Genomic DNA, 25,678 nt, shown 5'->3' with positions numbered 1-25,678 from the left:
AGCGTGACCGATCTATGCACATCAAGATCTCACATGTAGCAATTCGGTAACTTACCAGATAATCTATTTGAGTGCTGTTGATTGGGGGATGAATGTTGAGCAGGGTGCTGGAGATAACTCCTTGTGTTTTTTCTCATAACAGGTGTGAGGTATTTTGCTTCCACTAATGTGCAAGCTGGGCACCAATTTTATATCCCATGCAAAATATAGCACCCTTGAGAGTACAGCACTACCACCGTAATGGCCCTGGGAGGGCCTGCATGGGTTGTTCTGCTTGGCTGTCTGTAGTGCGAGTTGAAGAATGCCATGTACAGAAAAAAATCAAACACAACAAAAATGTCATCAATGTTACTCTCCATGTGGGCCTACCAAGTCAGGCTTCACTGTATCCAGTGAACTTAGGGCCTAGAGGCAGAAGAAGCGCCACTTAGTCCAAGACTAACATGATAGCCGTCAGTTGTCACTGTGATCACTGGACACAGTGAAGCCTGACTTGGTAGGCCCACATGGAGAGTAACATTGCTGACATTTTTGTTGTGTTTTGATTTTTTTCAGTACATTGATCTGGAAGTACTTTCTGTCGATGACATTCTTTTTTTCTTTTGAAGCAGTGCTACTAATTTAGAATGTAGTTAAAATGAAAATATCACAACTTATAATGGAAAATGCTGAATCCCACAGTGACCCTGGAAGATGAGGTATCACCTTGCTAGTTAATGGGAGGACATTCTGATTGAAGATTTCAAAATTCTTATTGCTGGGATTTGAACTCATGGCCACTGCCTTGTTAATCCAGTAAACTACCACTTAAACTACTGTACATTCACAGGGTTCTATGGCACTGAACAAAGACAGGGGAAACTCAATCAGAGTTCTAGTTCCTGACTGCTGTGTTGTGGAGGGAGTATGAACTGTGATGATATCTATTAGCATTCTAGTGAAAAGTGGCCACTTTGGAGGGGTGATCTTAAGAAAACATCTAGGATATTTAAGGGGCTGGACGGGGTAAATGTTGAGAGAATTATTCACCTCATAGGAGAATCTAGGACCAGAGGGCATAGTCTCAGAATAAAGGGGAGCCAATTTAAGACTGAGTTAAGGATTTTTTTTTCTCTGAGGGTTGAGAGTCTTTGGAACTCCTTGCCACAGAGAGCTGTGGGAGCAGAGTCCTTGTGTATAATTAAGGTTGAAACAGGTAGCTTCTTGATCAGTCAGGGAAACCAAAAGCTATGGGGCCAACATTGGAATTGGCTGTGAGGAGTGTCAGAATGGCCATGACTCTATTGTATGGTGGAGCAGGCTCAGGGTGAGGGGGGTAGGGGTGAAGCAAATGGTCTACTCCTGTTCCTATTTCTTATGGAGAGTTACAGTGTGCCCATGAAACAAGGCAACAAGAGTATGGAGACGCTGCCTGAGAATAAGGGATGAAATTAGATCACCAGTCAGACAGAACTCTTTCCTGAGTATTTTTTTCTTAACTTTTTAACTTCCAGCATTCATGGTTTTTCTTTGAACTGTTGATCAAGTCAATGGCCCAGTTCCTGATTGACAAGAACAAGCTAAAGGTAAGTCCAATCTCTTGGATTCACAAGATTTTGCTTCACCAGGGATGCGAGCATTCGAGATCCTCAGACACATACTCAAAACAGTAGAAAATATAGATTGGGAAAAGTTTTAGATTAGATTACTTACAGTGTGGAAACAGGCCCTTCGGCCCAACAAGTCCACACCGACCCGCCGAAGCGCAACCCACCCATACCCATACCCTTATATTTACCCCTTACCTAACACTACGGGCAATTTAGCATGGCCAATTCACCTGACCCGCACATCTTTGGACTGTGGGAGGAAACCGGAGCACCCGGAGGAAACCCACGCAGACACGGGGAGAATGTGCAAACTCCACACAGTCAGTCGCCTGAGTCGGGAATTGAACCCGGGTCTTCAGGCGCTGTGAGGCAGCAGTGCTAACCACTGTGCCACCGTGCCGCCCACACGGTGGATGATTATGAAATTCTCTTGCAGAGTGTTTTGCTTCTATTCTCAACACCCAGTCCCATTTCCAGGTGACAGTGTGTTGTGGCATGTAGAGTATAATTTCATAATTTCCTGTAAATGGCCAACATTTTGATAGAACCTTCACCAACTTGCTTACAATGCATTGAGGCTGACAGGACTTTGGGTTTTATAGGAAGAGTGATGAATACAGTGAAACACGCATCCCCACAGGAGGCCGAAGAAATCACAAATGGAGTATAGATGTTTGGTTTTAGACATCCCATTAGAGAAACGGTGTAGAGTCACCCAGGGACCCCAGGGAAGTATAAGATATACTTCCAGAGTTTTTCATTCACATTCCTAACTTTATTTTGTACATGCATGAAACACAGGAAAGAAAGGCTTGCATTTGGATAGCCTCTTTCAGGACATCCAACTTTACAACAGTAGATATGCTTTTGAAGTGTTGGCACTGGGGAAAATGAAAGAAGTAATGTGATCTTGGGTCCTATGAGATACTCTTGTGAACCCTATGAGCACTTAAAGCCTTGAGGAAAAAATGTGAACTTTGAACTTCCGTGAAGAGCAGGGGTGACATGACAAGATTTCAGGTTTTAAGTTTTTTTACTGTAACTGTACTGATAAAACACAGTTTTTATTGGCATTTTAGCATTTAAAATGCCGAGCTTTCTATTTAATCATTTATTATGTTTGAAGTATAACTGTTTACAACCTGACAACACATCTCTGAGATTTGGAGACTGACAGTCTATCTACCATTAGCACGGATGCTTCTAACGTGTCCATTTGTGAGAACGTTTTATGCCTTCTTCCTATTGAGACAACCTAAGCCCCTTTTTAATCTTTAACCATTAAAGTGTTTACTGCCAGCAAAATTCACAACAGATCACATGACTCTTTGTTTCTCATCTGCAATAAATCTGAGATACTTCAGATAGATAATGAAATAGTTATTCAGAACTTGAGTATTGCTGAAATGTGGCGGTTTTCAGCAATACTTTCTATAAAATCTCATGATTCAGAAGCTGATGAATACTTCATGCGAAATGCCTGAATAATTTAGTGTTAATTATGAAAAAGAACAAGTCTTTGGCTGCATCTCCTTGAACATGATAGTTCCATTAATTGATCTGTTTACAGCTCCCCAGAACTCAGAGGTTTCCGGACTGCTTCCAGCATACTGTGCAGTCCCTTCTCCTTGCAATAATTCCTCATGTAAACTTGCGGTACTCGGAGATTCCGGAGGAATCCAGAAGTGTGAATATCAACTGGGCTCATTTCATGAAGGTCAGTAGGTAGAAAATTGGTGCAAAGTTTTTCAAAAGTTAAAACAAAAAGACAATCTTGATGGACCCAAAGTGCCTATTAATAAAGTCTTCTCACAGAAAAGGTGGAGATTTTTTGTAGCACTGATTCAACTCGTACTTTGGGCTTATTGAGTGTGTCTTTGTTCAAGTATATCAGTGAGGAGAAAGTGAGGACTGCAGATGCTGGAGATCAGAGTTGAAAATGTGTTGCTGGAAAAGCGCAGCAGGTCAGGCAGCATCCAAAGAGCAGGAGAATTGACGTTTCAGGCATGAGCCCTTCTTCAGGAATGCTCTTCAGAAATCATTCCTGAAGATGGGCTCATGCCCGAAACGTCGATTCTCCTGCTCTTTGGATGCTGCCTGACCTGCTGCGGTTTTCCAGCAACACATTTTCAGCTCAAGTATATCAGTACTTGTTATCTTTGCTTGCTTGTTAGAAGATCAGGAGATATTTATGGATAAGAAATGCTACTCAGTCCATCTTTATCTGATGTGTTTGTATCAGTTTTGTTCTCATCTCCCATTTTCCAACATGATCCATTGAATTGCGTTCTTCAGTGATTACAGAGCTTTCCCTCTGCTATGGTCCTTCAGAGTCCATTCTACAGGTAGAATCTTCTCGGCGCAATGGCTGCCATTGGGAGAATTATCAAACCACCATGTCTCTTCTTTCAGGGAAACTCTATCACATGTTGTGCCATTCAGGCCAGCTTTCCCTCAGGACAAATATCATGTCACCCACCAGCCCTGTGGGCTGCCAGTCAATTAGACAATGGTAGTTCCATGGTTCTTACCAGCACCACTGGGAGACTGTGGCCTTTGCTGGTATTACACCCACTCAAGGCCTCGGATCATAGAGGTCGTGAATGATGATGGGAAGAAGGTTCATGGGGCAAGGGAATGTGTTGAGGGAGGTCAGTAGCAAGGATGGGTGCAGTGGTTGTCAGCAAGCCCCACCTATTTTACACTGACTGTGTTCTGTGTCCAGGCACTGATTATCTTTGCACAAGGGGGACACACTCCCAGGAGCTAGGAGTTACCCTCATAGGTTTTGCTGCTATGCTCCAAGTCTTTCACTGACTTAATACCTGCACTGGGATGAGCTGCAGAAGTGGACATTAATTAGCTTTCAATGGCCTCAGTTACTGATTTGAGCGGGTGCTGGGGATGGAGGCTGTTCTCATGACTTAATAATCTCAATGTTCTTAATTCAACAGCGGAGCTTAACACTGATGAACAGAGGGTTTATTTTCAACCTAATAAATGACTACATTAGCTGTTTCCCTCCCAAGGATCCCAAGGTGAAATTTTCTCTTTATTCTCATGATCTTTTTCAAGAAGTAGTTACTCTAGTTGCCTTTGTATTACTCTGGGCCATTGAAACAAAAACATCTATGCCTCTCCCCAGTGTCTTTCAAGACTGTAGGAAATCCAAGGTGCTTTAGATACTTTGAGATCTTGGAGAAGATTTGTAGCTCAGGTTGTGGATCAGATTGTGGATTTACTTGCTGAGCTGGTGGGTTTGTTTTCAGACGTTTTGTCACCATGCTAGGTGGCATGATCAGTGAGCCTCCGGCTTTGCCGTTGGTATTTATATGTCTTGGTCTGTTGTGGTGGGTGATGTCATTTCCAGTTCTGTTTCTGCAAGATTGGTAATTGGGGTTCAAAGTTATATGTTTGTAAATGGAGTTCCGGTTTAAATGCCAGGTCTCGAGGAATTCCTATGTCTATCTTTATTTAGCCTGTCCTAGGATGGATACATTGGTCCAGTTGAACTGGTGTTCCTGTTCATCTGTGTGTATGGATGCCAGTGCAGGTTGGTCATGTCTTTTGGTGGTTAGTTGGTGTATATGTATCCTGGTGGCTAGCTTCCTGCCTGTCTGTCCAACATAATGTTTGTTGCAGTCCTTGCAGAGTATTTTTTTTGTTACGCTCATTCTGCTGGCTGTAGATATGGGCCCTTTAAATTCGTCAGGAGTTGCTTCAGTGCAGTGGTAGGTTTGTGGGCCACCATCATGCCAAGGAGCCGGAGTAGTCTGGTGGCCATCTCTGAAATGTCTTTGACGTATGGTGGAGTGGCTAGAGTCTCTGGGCATTTTCTGTCTTCCTGTTTAGGTCTGTTGTGCAGGAATCGGCGAACTGAGCTTATCAGGTAACCATTGTTCCTGATTTATGTTGTATAGGTGTTTCTCCTCGGCTTCTCATAGTTCCAATGTGCTGCAGCATTTTGTGGCTCATTTGAATAGTATCCTGATCCGTTTGTTGGGATGGTTGCTTCTGTAGTTACATATCTGGTGAGTGTGTGTCGCTTTCCTGTAGACGCTGGGCTGCAGTTCTCCATTCAACTGTGATGTCCAAGAAAGGCATTGAGGATACATTAGAGGTTTGGATTAGGAATTGGCTGGCTGGAAGGAGACAGAGGGTAGTAGTTGATGGATTATGTTCATCTTGGAGCGCAGTTACTAGCGGTGTACCACAAGGATCTGTTTTGGGACCATTGCTTTTTGTTATCTTTATAAATGATCTAGAGGAAGGACTTGAAAGCTGGGTAAGCAAGTTTGCGGATGACACAAAAGTCGGTGGAGTTGTGGATAGTGAGGAAGGAAGTGGTAGGTTACAGCGGGATATAGATAAGTTGCAGAGCTGGGCGGAAATGTGGCAAATGGAATTCAATGTAGCTAAGTGCGAAGTCGTTCACTTTGGTAGGAATAACAAGATGATGGATTACTGGGCTAATGGTAGGCTACTTGGTAGTGTGGATGAGCAGAGGGATCTTGGTGTCCATGTACACAGATCTCTGAAAGTTGCCACCCAGGTAAATAGTGCTGTGAGGAAGGCATATGGTGTACTGGGCTTTATTGGCAGAGGAATTGAGTTCTGGAGTCCTGAGGTCATGTTGCAGTTGTATAAGACTCTGGTGCGGCCTCATCTGGAGTATTGTGTGCAGTTTTGGTCGCCATACTATAGGAAGGATGTGGAAGCTTTAGAACGAGTGCAGAGGAGGTTTACCAGGATGTTGCCTGGAATGGTAGGAAAATCTTATGAGGAAAGGCTGAGGCACTTGGGGCTGTTCTCATTGGAGAAGAGAAGGTTTAGGGGAGATCTGATAGAAGTGTATAAGATGATTAGGGGTTTAGATAGGGTAGATACTAAGAACCTTTTACCGCTAATGGATTCAGGTGTTACTAGGGGACATAGCTTTAAATTAAGGGGTGGTAGGTATAGGACAGATGTTAGGGGTAGATTCTTCACACAGCGGGTTGTGAGTTCATGGAATGCCCTGCCCGTATCAGTGGTGAACTCTCCTTCTTTATGGTCATTTAAGCGGGCATTGGATAGGCATTTGGAAGTTATTGGGCTAGTATAGGTTAGGTAGGATTCGGTCGGCGCAACATCGAGGGCCGAAGGGCCTGTACTGCGCTGTATCCTTCTAAAGGGAGTCAGTTAGTGTTCTCTTCCTCTTTGATAAACTTTATACTATTCGGGATGTTGTTTATGTGTATGTGGATATCTTCTAGTTTGTCACGTTTCATAATGATAAAGGTGTCATCCACATAGTGGGCCCAAAGTTTGGGCTGGATCGTGGCAAGGGCTGTTCGTTCTAAACTCTGCATAACTGCTTCTGCTATAAGTCCTGATATAGATGATCCCATAAGCGTCCCATTGTTTTGTCTGTATATCTTGTCATTGAAGGTGAAGTGGGTTGTGAGCCACAGATCTAGGTTTTGAGGGTGTTGTCCTCGCTGATGGAGTTGGTGCTGTCAAGTATTTTGACCTTGGTTTGTCTGGCAGTGAGGCCAGTGTTTCTTTGGCTAGAGTGATGATTACGGCTGTTATGTCAAAGGAGACCATGACCTTATCACCCTCTATTGTGATGTGTTTGATGTTAAAGAATTCCTGGGTGGAGTGGATGTTGCAGTTCAGCTGTTTCAGTTTGTGTTGCAGTTCCTTTGCTAGTCTGTATGTCGGTGTACCAGGAAGTGAGACTATGGTTCTGAGGGGAATCCCTTGTTTGTGTACCTTTGGTAATCCATAGAAATGGGGTGTGGTTTCATTCTTTGGAGCTCTGTCATGTTAGTTTTCCACCAGCTCAACAAGCAAACTGACAATCTGCTTCAGATATGCTCACATATTTTAGAAGTATAATTAACATTGTAATGTAGGAAGCACACAATCAACGTTCTGGCAGCAGCTGTGGAGAGAGATAGAGGAGCAGAGTTAATGTTCGAGTCTGGTATGACTCTTTTTTGAAACATACTGATGAAGATTGATATTCAATTCAAAACATTGGTTGTTTCTGACTCCACAGATGCTGCTCAGTCTCTCCAGCATTTTCTGTTCTCATTTCACATTTCCAGCACCACTTTTGTTTTAGAAGCCAGATGGCCAATTTGCACACACAGATCCCACAAGCTGTAATAATAGGGGAGTTAATCTGGTTCAGCGATGTTGATTAGGCATTACTATTCTCCATATCACATAAGTGAATATACCTGCTCTTCCTTTTTAAATCATTGACACCCAAGTTGATAGGGTTATTAAGAAGGCGTACAGTGTCTTAGCTTTTATTGGTAGAGGGATTGAGTTTTGGAGCCATGAGATGTTGCAGCAGTATTAAACTCTGGTGCAGCCACACTTGGAGTATTACATACAGTTCTGGTCATCGCATTATAGGAAAGATGTAGAAGCATTGGAAAGGGTGCAGAGGGAGATTTACTAGGATGTTGCCTGATATGGAGGCACGGTCTTATTGGACTATAACCTGTTGTTGTACACATTTTGATTTTGTATACATTTGTAAGTGCTGCAATCCCTCAGTCCTGCACCCAAGTGTCAGTGTACAGTCTCAGCTCAAATAAGTGGAATCGTGAGGGAACACCCCTTAACACCCCCATCCCTGACATTAAATTAGACGCGGCAGGATTGAGATTCATAAGGAGGAGGTGGGTTAGCAATTCTGGAAAGTGTGAAAATACAGGAATGGTGCTGGAAGACTGGAGGATAGCAAACATTGTCCCCTTGTTCAAGAAGGGGAATCGAGGCAACCCTGATAATTATAGACCAGTGAACCTTACTTCAGTTATGGGTAAAGTGGTAGAAAGGATTATAAGAGAGAGAATTTTTAATCATCTAGAAAGGAATAGTTTGATTAGGGATAGTCAACACGGTTTAGTGAAGGGAAGATTGTGCCTCACAAACCTTATTGAGTTCTTTGAGAAGGTGACCATGCAGGTGTATGGCAGTAAAACAGTTGATGTGGTGTATATGGATTTCAGTAAGGCATTTGATAAGGTTTCCCATGGTAGGCTATTGCACAAAATACTGAGACATGAGATTGAGGGTGATTTAGTGGTTTGGATCAGAACTTAGCTAGCTGAAAGAAGACAGAGGATGGTGGTTGATGGGAAATGTTCTTTCTGGAGTTCAGTTACCAGTGGTGTGCCACACGGATCTGTTTTGAAGCCACTGCTGTTTGTCATCTTTATAAATGGCCTGGATGAGAGTGTAGAAGGATGAGTTAGTAAATTTGCAGATGACACGAAGGGATAGTGCTGAAGGATGTTGCAGGTTACAGAGGGACATAGACAAGCTGCAGAGCTGGGCTCAGAGGTGGAAAATGGAATTTAATGCAGAAAAGCATGAGGTGATTCACTTTGGAAGGAGCAACAGGAATACAGAGTACTGGGCTAATGGTAAGATTCTTGGTCATGTAGATGAGCAGAGAGATCATAGTGTCCAACTACATAGATTTCTGAAAGTTGCCACCCAGGTTGATAGGGTTGTTAAGAAGGAGTACCGTGTAGCCGCCTTGGTAAAGGGATTGAGGTTTGGAACCATGAGGTCATGCTGCAGCTGTACATAACTCTGGTGCGGCTGCACTTGGTGTATTGCATACAGTTTTAGTCGCTGCATATTCAGAAGGATGTGAAAGCATTGGAAAGGTTGCAGAGGAGATTTACCAGGATGCTGCCTGGTATGGAGGGAAGGCCTTATGAGGAAAGGCTGAGGGACTTGAGGCTGTTTTCGTTAGAGAGAAGAAGGTTAAGAGATGACCTAATAGAGACATTCAAAATGATCAGAGGATTAGGAAGGGTGGATAGTGAAAGCCTTTTTCCTCGGATGGTGATGGATAGCACAAGGGGACATAGTTTTAAATTGAGGGGTGAAAGCTATAGGACAGGTGTAAGAGGTAGTTTCTTTACTCAGAGAGTAGTAAGGGCATGGAATGTCCTGCCTGCAACAGTAGTGGACTTGCTGACTTTAAGGGCATTTAAATGGTCATTAGATAAACATATGGATGAAAATGGAATCGTGTAGGTTAGTTAGAGGGCCGAAGGGCCTGTATTATGCTGTTATGTTCTATAGTTCTATCTATTATACTCCTGGGAGATCTGATGTAGAGGGGGGGGTACTACTGTGCTACTCAAACCAAAGCTGACTGCTGGAAGAGCTGATGACATTAGTGGTTCAGCAGGGTTTTTGAGTCAGATAGAACAAGGGAATTTAATGGTTTATTCTTATTAGTCAGGCACTGATATGTGTTTGATATCAATTGAGATGTTTCACTCTGTTAGACTGGCAGTTCCTTGAATTTCATGATATTAATGCTGTCTATTTAAGAGGCAGAGGGGAGTATCCCATTAGAAAAAAAAACAGGATATTGTTGATATACTAACAAAATATGTGGGAGAAGGCAAGGTTCTGCTTTCCAACAGCACTGTTTCTGACCTCAGAATATCCTGATGTGCTCTTTGAGGACAGTCATTCCAAAATGTCATGATGTCTTTCACATTCACCACCAGAGGGCAGACTTTCAACGTGTCATATGAAATCCATCAGCAGCACAGCACTCAGCTTCCATTGTAAAGTCTGTGAGGTTAGGTTCCCCAATCAAGGCTGATAGCCTAAAGGCAAGACTATGTTGCAATACTGCATCCTGTATCAGCTCCAATTTGTTCCTGCTAACTCTTCAGCACAGTTTTTTAGATTAGGTTGGATTAGGTTACAGTGTAGAAACAGGCCCTTTGGCCCAACAAGTCCACACCGACCTGCCAAAGGATAACCCACCCAGACCCATTTCCTTCTGACTAATGCACCTCCACACTATGCCAATTCACCTAATCTGCACAGCTTTGGATTGTGGGAGGAAACCAGAGCACCGAGAGGAAACCCACGCAGACACTGGGAGAATGTGCAAACATTCTGGAATCGAACCTGGGACCCTGGTGCTGTGAGGCAGCAGTGCTAACCACTGAGCCACTGTGCTGTCCATAACCAAACTGTTTAAAGTTAAAAGCCCTGAATTTATTCTGATGTTACTGCTGCTCTTCTTTAAAGGTTCAATTTAAAGCTCGGGGGGTCTTCGCGCTGGAGTTTGTCACATAGTTTGTTTCTCTTGAGGTTCATTCACTCTTTTTAATGCTCTGCCTGTCACCATCTCACTCCCAACAGGCACTCACAGAATACAAGCTGGATTTCCTGCACATAATCTGCTTTCATGAGCACTTCATTCCTTTGAATTTGCCGATGTCCTTTGTGAAGAGCAGGCTGCAGCGGATCCAAGGTATACTGAGTAGCATTAGCTCTTTATCAATTCTTAGCAATTTGATCACTTCTCTGGTTTGGAGAGGCAACTTCGGTTTATCCCCAGAAGACCAGTCCCTTCTGGATTTCAGAACAGTTTGGTTGGGAATATTAAGTGTGCATCTGTGCACAATGGATACGTTTCTACATAGGAGAAAGTGAGGATGCAGATGCTGGAGATCAGAGTCAAGAGAGTGGTGCTGGAAAAGCACGGCAGGTTCGGCAGTATCTGAGGAACAGGAGAGTCGACGTTTCGCGCATAAGCCCTTTATGCCCAAAACGTCGATTCTCCTGCTCCTCGGATGCTGCCTGACCGGCTGTGCTTTTCCAGTACTCCACCCCCTCAAATTTCTACATAGTTAAAATATGTATCTATTTGATATCTGAAGGGTGTGCATGCACATACATGGGAACAGCTGTAACCCGAGGTATTGAGATACAATTTGGCAAATCTGGAATAAAAGTCTTGCTTCCATTGGCCACTAACTTCCTTCTGCTGTTAGATCTCTATCTAATCTGCTTCTCTACCTCATTTGCAACCTCCCCATCATCCTGGCCTCCTGAATATCTGTGGCTCTGGAGGATGAAAAGAAGTCCAATCCCAGGGAATGAAGGGAAGGTTTTGGGATCTGTTGAGCTGATGAAGCTTGAATGGTTTACAAGTGTCTGTGGTAGCAATCACCCTTGAAGACACCTTTATGGATATGGAATCCCCCTGTGTGGAAACAGGCCCACACCGACCCTCCGAAGAGTAACCCACCCAGACCCATTCCCTACATTTGCCCTCACTAACACACCTAACCTACACATCCCTGAACACTATGGGCAATTTAGCATTGCCAATTCACCTAACCTGCATGTCTTTGGATTGTGAGAGGAAACTGGAGGAAACCCACATAGACACGGGGAGAATGTGCAAATTCCACACAGACAGTCGCCCGAGGCAGGAATCCAACCTGAGTCCCTGGCTCTGTGAGGCAGCAGTGCTAACCACTGAGCCACTGTGCCACCCCATGGTGAGTAGGGATGCTGTATTTATCCTCTTTGATAGGAACAGGATTAAACCTCTCAATTCCCAGAAGAAAAACCAGTAACACTTGTGAGTAAGAGACAGTAGTCCAACTGGTGCACTTCAAGGTGATGGTCCAGGATGATCAGTATGCCCATTTCTAAGCACAATTTTATTAAAAAATTATCTTTTCCCTCTCTGAGTGAGTTTCTACAGCATTGACTCATGGAGGTGATCCTTTGTATCACAACAGACAGAAGTAGGAGACAGTGGAATGACGGGAAGTGTACATATTAGAATAGGAATCTGCTTTTACAAGTCTTGTTGATTCTGGCATGGGGTAGGGAGAGATGAATCTTTGAAAGGCTTACAACAGAAAGGCTGACTGGGGTGAGGTTAAATATGGAGGTAGTTTTCTCTCAAGTAAGTTTTACACAGAACTTGGACACTCAGTAATGTAATATCTAATCTGATCTCAATCTAATCTAAATCACACAAGGTATATTGTGTTTGTCCAATCATTGACTTTGATACAGTAATATTCCTCAATAGGACAGTGTGGGAATGGCCTCGTTTGAGGGTACAGTTCTTAAACATATACGTTTTAAGGATAAGTTGGATCTATTAAGTGTTCCTGGTAATTGAAATTTGTCTGGCTCTTACATTTCTTCTGTACTGCTAACTTTTAAACTTGACATCCCTAGGGCTTTGAGAATGTTAAAATACTGGCAATGCCAAAATCTAGGTATCTTGCAGTTGAATTCTCATTCAATGTCTTATTCTAATACATCACTAGGATACCTGTGCAATGGCAGTATCCATCTTACTGAAGAGCTGCAGTGCCAAATCAGCAGTGTAATGGGGAAAATAACAGGACCGTGAGATTCAGCCCTTGTTCAGTGATGATTTTTGATTTAATTTGGACACAAAATGCTATATTTAAGAAAATCAGTTGGTGATGGGTAGAACTGGAAACGAGTTTTAGTGAGGCAAACATTTACTTACTGAGTGAAACATTGCATGCATGCACCTCCTAACTCAATTACTACTCGCCTTTCCCGGCCATGTTTTTAAAGAGAGTCTTGCCCCCTTGTCTTACCTGTAGATCTGCAGTTGGAGTGCACCCTTACTGAAGACTTCTGCAAGAATCATTTCCTCGTGGGCCTTCTCCTGAGGGAATTAGCCGCTGCACTGAATGAGTCTCGGGACATTCGGCATGAAGCGATAGCTATTGTCAAGAGCCTGATGATGAAACATGCGTTCGATGACCGATACTCGCACAAGGTATGACAGCAGCAGCTATTTTCATTGACCAAACTGCCATCCAGGGGCATTTGCATTACACATGCAGGTAGCGAGCACACCATGGATGAGGTTAAGGAAGCTATCCTTGGAACACTGATACCATGCGATTAGTACACCCTCTGACTCTGGCTCTTGTGCCAACAATGAGATGCCATTTCTGAGTCAGCCTACAGCAGAACAGTGGAAGGGTGTTCAAAATGGAATTGGGGGGCGTGGAGGCTCAACATGTTCCCTTTAGCGTGATATGCAGGAGCAGTAAGCTCCAAGAATCCTGGACATCTTGGAATATTCAGGATTGCATTAGAAGGAAAAGAGAGGCAAAGGGAGCAAGTCAACGGACAGTGTAGTGAACTATGGCAAGTGCAAAGAGGGCTATAAACAACTAGGAGGGCAAAGAGGGTGTATGAAAAAATACTGGCATGTAAGATTAGGGGGAATCAGAAGATATTATGTTAGTATATTATGGGGAAGAGGATAATAAGGGAAAGAGGAACAAGGGGGAATATCTATGCGTGGAACCAGAGGACTTTGGTAGGTTATTAAACAAGTGCTTTACATCTGTCTTCACTTGGGCAAAGTAGGATGTAACTACAGAATCCAGGGAGCTTCTTGAGCAGTTTGACATAAGGAGTGAGGAGGTATTGATAATTTTGGTGGGCTTAAAAGTGGACCAATCCCCACATTTGGATGTAATGAGTCTGAGACTGCTGTGTGAAACGAGAGGAAGTTACAAAGGCTCTGAACCAACTATTTACTTTCTCTCTGGATACAGGGGAGATTTCAAGGGATTGAACAGCAGCTGATGTAGTTTCTCTTCACAAGAAAGGTGTTGGAGGTAAACAGAAAAGTGATGTACATATCAGTGGGAGGGAAATTTCTGAAAAGAGTAAATTAATTTCCACTTAGAGGCAAGGTACGATCAGGATTAGTCAGCACGTCTTTGTCAGAAACAAGTCATGCCTAACATGACTTAAGCGAATGCAATGTTGTCACTTATCTCAAGAGGGTTGGAATATAAAAGCACCGTTGTGCTACTGAGACTTTATAAAGCTCTGGTTAGGCCCCATTTGGAGTACTGTGTCCAGTTTTGGTCCCCACACCTCAGGATTGGTGCTGGGTCCCTTATTGTTCGTGATATGTATAAACAATTGATAAGAGTTGGGGAGATGGGAGTGTATGATTATGTTTGCTGATAACACAAAAATTGGCTGAGTGGTCGACAGTGAGGAAGAAGGTCTTAGATTACAGGAGGCTATAGACAGGTTGGTCAAATGGTCAGATCAGTGGCAGATGGAATTTAACCCTGATAAATGGGAAGTGATGTAGAAGGAACAAGACAGGTGAGTACTGAATGAACGGCAAAGCACTAGGGAACTCCCAGGAGCAGAGGGATCTTGTGTTTGTCCACAGATCCCTGAAGATGGCAGGACAGGTTAATACAGTAGGCAATGAATAAAGGAAGCTTCCCTTTATCAGTCATGGCATAGATTATAAGATCAGGGAGTTACGTTGGATCTTTGCAGAACTTTGTTTAGACAGAGTTGGAGTACTGCATGCAGTTCTTGTCATCACAATATAGGAAGGATGTGATTGCATTGGAGGTAGTGCCGAGGAGATTCACTGGGAGGTTGCCAGGGCAAGAGCATTCCAGTGATGAAAAGAGGCTGGATAAACTGAGGATGTTTTCTTTGGGGCAGAGAAGATTTAGGGGAGACCTAATAGAAGTCTGTAAGATTAGATTACTTACAGTGTGGAAACAGGCCCTTCGGCCCAACAAGTCCACACCGACCCGCCGAAGCGCAATCCACCCACACCCCTACATGTACCCCTTAACTAACACTATGGGCAATTTAGCATGGCCAATTGACCTGACCCGCACATCTTTGGACTGTGGGAGGAAACCGGAGCACCCGGAGAAAACCCACGCAGACACGGGGAGAACGTGCAAACTCCACACAGACAGTCGCCTGAGGCGGGAATTGAACCCAGGTCCCTGGCGCTGTGAGGCAGCAGTGCTAACCACTGTGCCACCGTGCCGCCCCCATTGGTGGTCATTGAAAAGATGAGTATGAAGCAGGGTTTCCCCTGAGTTAAAGCATCAATAACAAGAGAGGCATGATTTTGAAGGGAAGGTGGGGGGTGTGGGGGTGTGGGGGGGGGTGGGGGGGTGGGGGGGTGGGGGGGTGGGGGGGTGGGGGGGGGGGCGATGTTGTCCAGAGGAGATTTAAGGAAACTTTTTGTCACCCATAAAATTTGTAGGAATCTGGCTTGCAGTACCTGGGAGAATGGTTGAGGTGGAAATCTCTCAATCTTTAAAAATAAAATGCCTGAATGAGCACATGAAATGTCATAACATTGAAGGTTGTAAACCTGGTGCTGGAAGGTGGGGCTAATGTAGATTTAAAGTAATCTTTGGCAGTGCAAACTTGATGAACCAAAGGGCCTCTTCTGCGCAGTCTAATTATTTAATATATTACAGCAGTTAGTTGGTAATGTGGTTAGTATGCAATCATTTTACATAGAACATTACAGCGCAAGTAATCGGCCCTCGATGTTGCACCGATCTGTGGAATCAGTCTGAAGTTTATCTATCCTACACTATTCCATTTTCATCCAAATGTTTATCCAATGCCCTTAAAGTTAGCAAGTCTAACACAGTTACAGGCAGTCTGTTCCACGCCCCTACTACTCTGAGTAAAGAAATTGAGTAAAGATATGTGTCCTTTATCTATCACCCCTCAATTTAAAGCTATAGCCCCTCATGCTAGCCATCACCATCTGAGGAAAAAGGCTCTCGCATATCTCCCCTAAACTTATCCCCTCTCACCTTGAATTCGTGACTCCTAGTAATTGAGTCCCCTACTCTGGGGAAAAAGCTTCTTGCTATCCACCCTGTCTGCACCTCTCATGGTTTTGTAGACCTCAATCAGGTCCCTCCTCAACCTCCATCTTTCGAATGAAAATAATCCTTATCTACACAACCTCTCTTCATAGTTAGAGCCCTCCATACCAGGCAACATCCTGGTGTACTTACTCTGCACCATCTGCAAAGCATTCACATCCTTTTGGTAATGTGGCAACCAGGACTATATGCAGGATTCCAAATGTGGCTGAACCAAAGTCTTACACAACTATAACATAATCTGCCAACTCTTGTACTCAGTACTCCATCCGATGAAGGAAAGTGTGCTGTATGCCTTCTTGATCGCTCTATCGACCTGCGTTGCCACCTTCAGGGTAGAATGGACCTGAACACCCAGATCACCCTGTACATCAATTTTCCCTGGGGCTTTTCCATTTACCACATAGTTCACTCTTGAAGTGGATCTTCCAAAATGCATCACCTCACATTTGTCCGGATTGAACTCCATTTGCCATTTCGCTGTCCAACTCTCCAATCTATTTATATACTGCTGTATTGTCTGACAGTCCCTTTCACTATCTGCTACTTCATTTTACCCTTTGAGGTTTACAGCATGGAAACAGGCCCTTCAGCCCAACTTGTCCATGCTGCCCAGTTTTCACATTAATCTAATCCCATTTGCCGGTTTTTGGTCTATATCCCTCCAAACGATCCCTTCCATGTAACCTCTCCAAATGTTTCTTAATGAAATTCTTGTCACCTCCACCACTATCTCTGGCAGCCCATTCCAGACACTTACCACCTTCTGTGTGAAAAAAATTGCCCTCTGGGCCCTTTTGTATCTGTCCCCTCTTACCTTAAACCAATACCCTCTAGTTTTAGACTCCCTTACCATGGAGAAAAGCTGTTGGCTATCTCCCTTACCTGATGTTATAGAACTCCATAAGGTCTGTTGACGGCAGTCAAATACAAAAGGTGATACACATGAAGAACATAATAGCTCCACACACAGACCCCGGTTTTGCCATGGATTTTTCTGCTGTGGTTTACAGGCTGGGCAATATGACTATGAATGGATTGAAAGAGAGCCTGATTCTTTACTATGTCAGAATTGGATGCAAGATGTATCTGGAGCCTTTGTGAAATTGTACTTTGAATGTACAGTATAGTTACGGTTTTGATCTCTTTTTGTAAGGAAGGATAGTTATTTTAATAAACATGTTCAGCCATGTCCCAATACACCTCTGTCACAGATGGGATTTGGACCCAGACTTCCTAGCTCAGAGGCAGGATATTAGCACTGTCCTACAAGAGCCCTTTTCAATGAAGGTACTTGCTATAGAGTCATAGAGATGTACAACACAGAAACAGACCCTTCGGTCCAACCTGTCAATGCCGACCAGATATCCCAACCCAATCTAGTCCCACCTGCCAGCACCCATATCCCTCCAAACCCTTCCTATTCATATACCCATCCAAATGCCTCTTAAATGTTGCAGTTGTACCAGCCTCCACCATGTCCTCTGGCAGATCATTCCATACATGTACCACCGTCTGCGTGAAAAGGTTGCCCCTTAGGTCTCTTTTCTATCTTTCTCCTCTTGTCCTAAACCTATGCCCTCTAGTTCTGGTCTCCCTGACCCCAGGGAAAAGACTTTGTCTATTTATCCTATCCATTCCTCTCATAATTTCGTAAACCTCTATAAGGTCACCCCTCAGCCTCCGAAGCTCCAAGGAAAACAGCCCCAGCCTGTTCAGCCTCCCCCTATAGCTCAAATCCTCCAGCCTTGGCAACATTCTTGTAAATCTTTTCTGAACTCTTTCAAGTTTCACAGCATCTTTTTGATAGGAAGGAGACCAGAATTGCACACAATATTCCAACAGTGGGAGTACAATGAGTTTCACCAGCGTAATTTATTTTTATTTCAAAGATGAAAGTGGGTAGCATTGTTCCTCACAGTTCAGTTCTCTTCGCTGCCAATGTTTATTGTTGTTGATTCAGTGTTAGCCAAACTTGGAGACCACACCACAATGGGAGGTACCCGATATAATACTGAAGGTGAATATATACTGGTGGAATGGGCTAAGATAAGTGATAGTTGAAATATAACATGAGCAGATTTGAGGTTTTCTTTTACACTTGCATGAGATATTAGCATCGCTGGTAAGGTGTTTATTTGTTGCTCATCCTTCATTGCCCATAATGAATTTAAGAAACCAACTTCTTAAGTACTGCAGCCTTGTATTGTAGATACATCTACAGTGCTGCTGGGGAAGGGAGTTCCAGGGTTTTACCTCAGCAGCGATGAAGGAATGGTGGAATCTTTTGAAGTCAGCTGAGTTTCTGGTCAGTGGTAATTCCTGGGATGTCAATAGTGGGGGACTCAGCAATGGTAATGCTATTGAATGTCAAGGGGTGATGGTTAGATTCTCTCTTATTGGAAATAACCATTACTTGACAATTCTGTGACCTGAATGCCATTTGCCATTTATAAAGCCCAGCGGCAAGACTTGTTGCATTTGGGCATTGATTTGTTCCAGAATTTGGGGAGTCACAAACGATGCTAAAATGTTGTGTAATCTTCAGTGAGCATCCACACTTCTGACCTTACGGGGGAGGGAAGGTCATTGACACAGCTGAAGATGGCTGAGGCTGAGACATGGAATATTTTGTTTTAAATACAGAGAAAGAATGAAACATTGACTGACAGAGGATCATGTGGCAGACGGATTTGGGCATTTAGATTCACAAATAACAGCAGTTCAAATAGTTAGGGCTATTTGAGAGAAAAAAAAGTTTTTGATCCAGGAGTAGTACACCAATATAAAAACATTAAGATGATGTTCCTAAGGTTGAAAATGGGAGGAATCTTTCAGACCCCAGTATACGCCATCGACTAGACAGATTGGTGATTGCATCAGCCCACACTTGTTTTCTCATGGAGAAATTACCTTGTGACATGTTGCAAGCTCTGCATTCCTCTTTGAATGCCTTGAGGAAGTTAATGTTAATAGTGTTGTGAAAACCTTTGATCAGTGAAGGTTCATCCAGTCTATGCTGACAGAGGTGGCTAATGTTAATGGAGCAGTGCCACTCCTCTATCAGACAGTGCTCTGATGATAGAACTCTCACCTCTGAGCTGAGCTATGGGTTCAAACCCCACTCCAGAATACACACAATTCATATTGACACTCTTGTGCAGTAGTGTCAGGCTTAGTATCTTTTGGATGAGGCAGTAAATTGAGGAACTGTGTCCCTCTTCCCACATAAAATATTTTGTCATTTTTTTATAGAATTCTCCCAGTGTCCTGCTCAATACTTATCCCTCAATCAACATTTATAAAGCAGATTATTCAGCCATTCACTCATCACCAGTTGTGGGATCTTGCTGTTCAGGCATGGACAGTCGTGATTCCTAAATGAGGGATGTGCCAAGATTTCTATTGGCTATGAAGTCTTTTGAAATTTTGCAACATCTCGAGGAGCATGTTCTTTTAACTCTCCTCTTGCAGCGTCTGAATACGGGAGATGTATCAAAGGTTCCTGATCTTTAAAGTTAATGCTTCACCATCTTTTTGTTTCAGAATATGCAAACCAGGATAAGCCTGCTGTACCTGCCACTGCTGAAGCTGTTGTTTGAAAATACCCAGCGGCTGACTGTAAAAGATTTCTCCACTTTCAGCATGAGCTTCTCAGGCATTGTGAGTATTCAGCTCTTTATTGCCCTTCGGCAGTGATCTTCTGAACCCCTCACTGTCTTATGCTGTGCTGCTGTGGTTCCTGTGCAAGGAAGTATGTTGGGCCTTTATCTGTAACTCTAAGTTATCATCCTCTTGTGGTGGCATGGTGGTTAAGTGGTTAGCACTGCCGCCTCCAGAGACCCGGGTTCAATTCCAGCCTTGGGCAGCTGTCTATGTAGAGTTGCATTCTCCCCGTGTCTGCATGGGTTTCCTCCCCTAGTCCAAGATGTGCACATTAGGTGGATTGACCAAGCTAAACTGCCTGAAGTGTCCAGAAATGTGCAGGCTAAGTGGATTAATCGTGGGAAATGCAGGGTTACAGGAATAAGTTAGGGAGATGGGCCGGTGTGGACTCAATGGGCCAAATGGCCAGTTTCCACATTGTAGGGATTCTATGGTTCCTGCATCTGTGTCACCCTGCAAACCTAAGTTGTAGGACCGATAAATAACTGCAGATCTGGAAGTCTGAAGTGAAAACAAAGGGCTGGAGAAATGCAGAAGCTCTCGCAGCATCTGTGGAGAGAGAAACTGAGTGAATGATTCAAGTGCAATGTGACTCTTCCATTTCTTCAGAACCAAAGAAGAATCACACCTCACTCACAACACTAACTCTGCTGCTCTCTCTACAGATGCAGATAGACCTGCTGAGTTTCTCCAGCTCTTTCTGTTTTTAGTTGAGATTTAATTCAGCTCTGATGTAGTTGAATGGTGGAACAGGATTGAAAAGCTGACTGGCCTTGCTCCTGTTCCTATCTATTGTGTGCCACTGCACTGCTAGTTAGAATAAAGCAGCCAGGGTCATCTGTTTATCCAGTCTACGCTCTGTCACTCTCCACGTTTTCAGTTGGAGCAAAATGTTGGTTTCTATCAATGCTGGTCCCCAGGGATTGCTTCGGGTCAAAAAGACAATTGGACCACCATCTTCTTGAGCCACACAGGGATGGATGGTCAGTAGCTACCAGTCTGCTGATAATGCCCACATCCTAAGACATTCCAAAATGTTATGTCCTGATTTAAACTAATGTTGGCTGTCAGGATGATCAATAACCAAAAGATGCGGATTTGAGATAGTTGGTAAAGAAGTGGATGAGAGAATTTCTTTAATACACCAGTGGCTCTGATCTGGAACATTCTGACTGAAAGGTCTTGGTAGGACCATTAAAAAGGAATTGCTTGCTTCATTGAAAATGAGAAAGTTAGGGCTAGAAACTAACTATCTGGATGGTACTTCTGCTTTTTGGCATCCTGTTCTTTATTCCATCACCATGGTGAATTATTCTCACAAAATTTGTATATTTGCAGCCCTTTTGAGAATCTGTGATAAATAATACCTTGCTTTTTTTTCTTAAAATACAGAGTGTCCGAGATGACCTGACCTTTAATTTCTCACCAATAAGTGCCGCTACAACTCCACACAAGTCAGGCAGCTTTATTGACAAGGAATTAGCTCTTCCAGGTAAATCAGCCCATATTTGCCTCTTTGAAGGTGGCAAAAATACGATGGTTTCGCATATGATAGTTAGATATAAGGTTGTGTTAAAGAATTGACCTTATCATTCACAATCGCAAAGCCTTGCAGCCTCATGTGCCCTAGGGGTGTTCACTCAGTAAATAGATGGAGAAAAGACATTTGTTTATATTTTGACAGTTCACAATTCCTGGAAGTCCACAGTGTGTTAGACCTGACTTTTTTAAATGCTACAATGCAGAGAAATCAGCAGCCATTTTATGGGAGCTTGCTCGCTTCCACAAGTAGCAACAGGAAATGTGGCCAGATCAGCTGTTTGAGAGTTATTGGTTGAGGGATAAATATTGGCCAGGACACTGCAAAGAACTCTCCTTTGAAATAGGTCCTCGAAAACTCATCCAAGAGGCAGATGGAGCTTGGGTTGAAAATTTCATTGCAAGAATGGCACCTCCAGCAATGAGGAACTCCCTTAGTTTTGTGCTCATCTCCCAGTAGTAAGGCTCAAACTAGCACCTTTTATTTGGGTTGAGAAAGATCCCACCAAGCTAATTACTAACAGAATTTAATCACCTACAGTTCTACAACCTCCCAAATGTTTGCTTCCCCCCTGTAATTCCAACAACCTTGCACATCCTTGACATTAATCGTGCCAACATTGGGCACCATATTTTTAGCTGCCAATATCCCTTAGCTCTGGACTTCCCTTCCAGACTTTGCTGTCTCTCTCTATTTCTATATCTAAAATGCTTCTTGCAAAACAATAGTTTTAAGTTACCTTTTGCAATGTCTCCTGACCTCGCACAACATCAAATTATGATGGATAGCATTTTTAGAAGTACCTCAGAACTTGTTATTATGTAAAGGTGATATATAAATGCAGTTTTCTTCTTGAATATGACCACGATGCCTTGCTGCAGCCTCAGAGAACTGTCCAATTTGTTTCTGACATCTGTTCTCTTGGCTTGCTGAGGTGACTCAATGATTCTATAATCTTGTTAGTTGCTACTCTGGGTATATTGTCAATTGAATTAACTAAATCTGTTCAGCTGTGTCTTTAATGATTTAGCGCAGAACCTGGAATGCACATCACTTTATATTTTTGCCTTTTTCTACCAGTCTGCCTTAAATTTCACCCTCAATTACTCTGACTGCCCATGTACTTTTTCATCCATACTTTTCCTCAACATATTCAACACTTTCTTATCGGACTCCATTGCCGCCTTAAGGCTAGTGTCAGCTTGAAATTTGACACATTGCATTAAGGTCCTTCATAATTGAAGGCTAACCCATTCTTTTTGTACCTGCAGGTTATGGTGTATCTTGCTTTCAAGGCCTGAGGCGTGATGATTCCAGAGGCTCCTTGAGCATTGAGTTGAATGCGTGCACACCTGACAGGGCTGATGAAAGACAGAATTCCATTGACTATGTAAAAAAAACTCTTTTGAACTTTTAACATCTTGCATCCAATTCTGATATTGTAAAGAATCAGAGTCTCTTTCAATTCAGGCCCTTTGGCCAACAGGCCCACGCCAGCCCTCCGAAGAGTATCCCACCCAAACCCATTCCCCATTTCTCTACATTTGCCCCTGACTAATGTACCTAATCTACACATACCGAAAATGTGCAATTTAGCCTGTCCAATTCACCTGACCTGCACATTTTTGTGATTGTGGGAGGAAACCAGAGCACCCGGAGGAAACCCACGCAGACACAGGGAGAATGTGCAAGTTCCACACAGACAATTGCCCAAGGCTGGAATAGAACCAGGTCCCTGGCACTGTCAGAGCTGAAAATGTGTTGCTGGAAAGGTGCAGCAGGTCAGGCAGCATCCAAGGAGCAGGAGAATTGATGTTTCGGGCATGAGCCCTTCTTCAGGCTCATGCCTGAAATGTCGATTCTCCTGCTCCTTGGATGCTGCCTGACCTGCTGCACCTTTCCAGCAACACATTTTCAGCTCTGATCTCCAGCATCTGCAGTTCTCACTTTCTCCCTGGCACTGTCAGGCAACAGTGCTAACCACTGAGCTATCGTGCCGCCCCATAGTCAAATTGCCCAGCCTGTAAACCACAACAGAAAAATTCATGGCAAAACCGGGGTCTGTGTGTGGAGCTACTATGTTCTTTGTGTGTATGACCTTTGATATTTGACTGCACTCAACAGACCTTATAGAGATCTAGAAACTCATGAAAGACATAGATAAGGGAGCTAGCCAACAGCTTTTCCCAATGGTAAGGGGGTCTAAAACTGGAGGACATTAGTTTAAAGTTAGAGGGGAGCGATACAAAAGGGCCCAGAGGACAATTTTTTTCACATAGAAGGTGGTAAGTGGCTAGAATGGGCTGCCAGGGATAGTGGTAGAGGTGACAAGAATTTCATTGTTTAAGAAACATTTGGACAGGTTACATGGAAGGGATAGGTGTGGAGGGATATGGACGAAACACAGGCAAATGGGACTAGATTAATGTGAAACCTGGGCAGCATGGACAAGTTGAGCTAAAGGTTTAGATTAGAGTGGTGTTGGAAAAGCACAGCAGGTCAGGCAGCATCCAAGGAGCAGGAAAATCGACGTTTTGGGCAAAAACCCTTCATCAGGAATGGAAGCAGGCTTTTGCCCGAGACATTGATTTTCCTGCTCCTTGGACACTGTCTGACCTGCTGTGCTTTCCCAACACCACTCTAATCTAAACTCTCATTTCCAGCATCTGCAGGCCTCACTTCTGCCAAGTTGAGCTAAGGGCCAGTTTCCATGCTGTAAACCTCAATGACTCCAAATGAGAACAAGAACAACAGACCAATTTGAAGAAAAACCAATGTGAGGATCTTGAACTAACTTCCCTGGGTTTGGGAGACATTAGAACATCTTATTGACAAGGAGGTGGGAATTGAGACAGAGCTGAAACCATTGACAGTCACTTGTAGGGTCTGAGTTCAGGTCTATTGAAGTAGATCTGATGAATGTTTCCTCTCTGGACAGATATTTCAGATCCACTGTAAAATGAATTGAGTTTTACTGAAAAAAAGTTTTCCCTGTTACATTGGCAGCAAGCTTGAAGGAGGAAAGTTTGAATACCTCCTTCCCCTCCTCATTCTCAACCCTTATTCCCCAAACCTTGGATTTCAGATTGCAATTTTTGAAATATACCCACAACAAAAATACCTTTCAGGATGAATCAACAGTAAGGTTCATTATTGACACTTAGAGAATGTGGAGGAATAAATTTCCTCTTCCATCCACACATGTAAGCACTCAAGAAGTTACGGAAGACAGGACAAGAAAGGTGGGTTGTAAGTTAAACGTTTTGGTTAATCCAGTTATGTAAATCAGTTTACGAGAGTTACAGTATCCAAGAATAGACTCCATGATAAACTGGTTGCACTGGCTTCCAAGCATTGCAAAGGCATTGCTGCCCATTTGAGCACAATGTGTCTTTATACTTCCCAGTGTCCAGGACTGGCACAGCTCCTGAACGTTTGTGTCAGCTTTAGCTGGAATCTCTAGACAGTGCAGGGGGTTCAGAAGCATCTGGAAATGTGGTCATGCGATCAGATTGGCTATTTAATGTCCATTTTTAAGATACGAAACATCAGCATGAAAATGTAGAAGAGTTATCAGTATTCTTTGTGGTGTTCCTCTATGTCCTATTGGCGTGGCAACCCACTTACTGAGACAATAGGACTGACTTGCTGAAAAATATTGAGGCTTAAGGAGAGCACGGAAGCAAGTAGGACTGAATGGTAACTCATTCAAAGACAAAGACAGGAATGATGGGCTAAATGCCACGCTGAGAGGTTGCATGAACTCTCAACCAATTGGGATTGGATGTGTTAATTGTGCTCCAAGGCATTGATTGAGAGAAATGACGAGGTTCATAAAATGGAGCACAGCTCCAGTCAGTGATTGGCCTGCACAGAGTTGTTTTTTTGGGAACCATTATGGATTTGTCTATGATATGGAACAGTTCTGGATGCAGATGTAAATCTGATTGCTCCTGTGCTCTTTTGTTCATGCACATACCTCTTAGACTCACCAACGAAAGAGTTCAACCGAGAGCAACGTATCCCAGTACAGCAAGCTGGATCAGCACGAATCCCGGAATCTCCTGATGTGCTTCCTTCACATCATGAAAACTGTCTCAGAAGGTGCGTCCTATTCCTCTCTTTGATCAGTTCTGTAGGAGTTCTGGTTTCCAACTTTTATACCAACCAGATCGAGTTTATCACTGTCAAGCCTAGCTTTCCCTGAAGTTGGCTGAAACCTTGTAAATGGGCTCTATCCTCAGTAATTCTTCCCTGTTTCTGCCACCCAGCTCCTCCCCTCCCTCAGGAGTCTTTGCTGCAACCATGAGTGACAGAGAAGCTGAGGAAACCCTGAGCCAATAAAG

General features: G+C 43.5%; 1 protein-coding gene across 1 annotated transcript in view; it reads left to right on the top strand.

Annotated features, from left to right (window-relative positions):
* Positions 1-25,678, top strand: part of dock11 (dedicator of cytokinesis 11) — a 305,664-nt gene that overhangs the window by 171,924 nt on the left and 108,062 nt on the right. The window contains exons 27-35 of the mRNA XM_060832572.1: positions 1,494-1,565; positions 3,160-3,306; positions 4,544-4,627; positions 10,779-10,890; positions 13,025-13,203; positions 19,673-19,789; positions 21,185-21,284; positions 22,604-22,722; positions 25,319-25,436. Of these exons, the coding sequence (XP_060688555.1) occupies positions 1,494-1,565; positions 3,160-3,306; positions 4,544-4,627; positions 10,779-10,890; positions 13,025-13,203; positions 19,673-19,789; positions 21,185-21,284; positions 22,604-22,722; positions 25,319-25,436 (1,048 nt within the window). The remainder of the gene's footprint in view (positions 1-1,493; positions 1,566-3,159; positions 3,307-4,543; positions 4,628-10,778; positions 10,891-13,024; positions 13,204-19,672; positions 19,790-21,184; positions 21,285-22,603; positions 22,723-25,318; positions 25,437-25,678) is intronic.

Source organism: Hemiscyllium ocellatum, chromosome 11 (genome assembly GCF_020745735.1).
Source record: "Hemiscyllium ocellatum isolate sHemOce1 chromosome 11, sHemOce1.pat.X.cur, whole genome shotgun sequence".
Taxonomy (NCBI): Eukaryota; Metazoa; Chordata; class Chondrichthyes; order Orectolobiformes; family Hemiscylliidae; genus Hemiscyllium; species Hemiscyllium ocellatum.
Note: the sequence above shows the minus strand (reverse complement) of the source record. Positions and strands in the feature narration are given on the sequence as shown.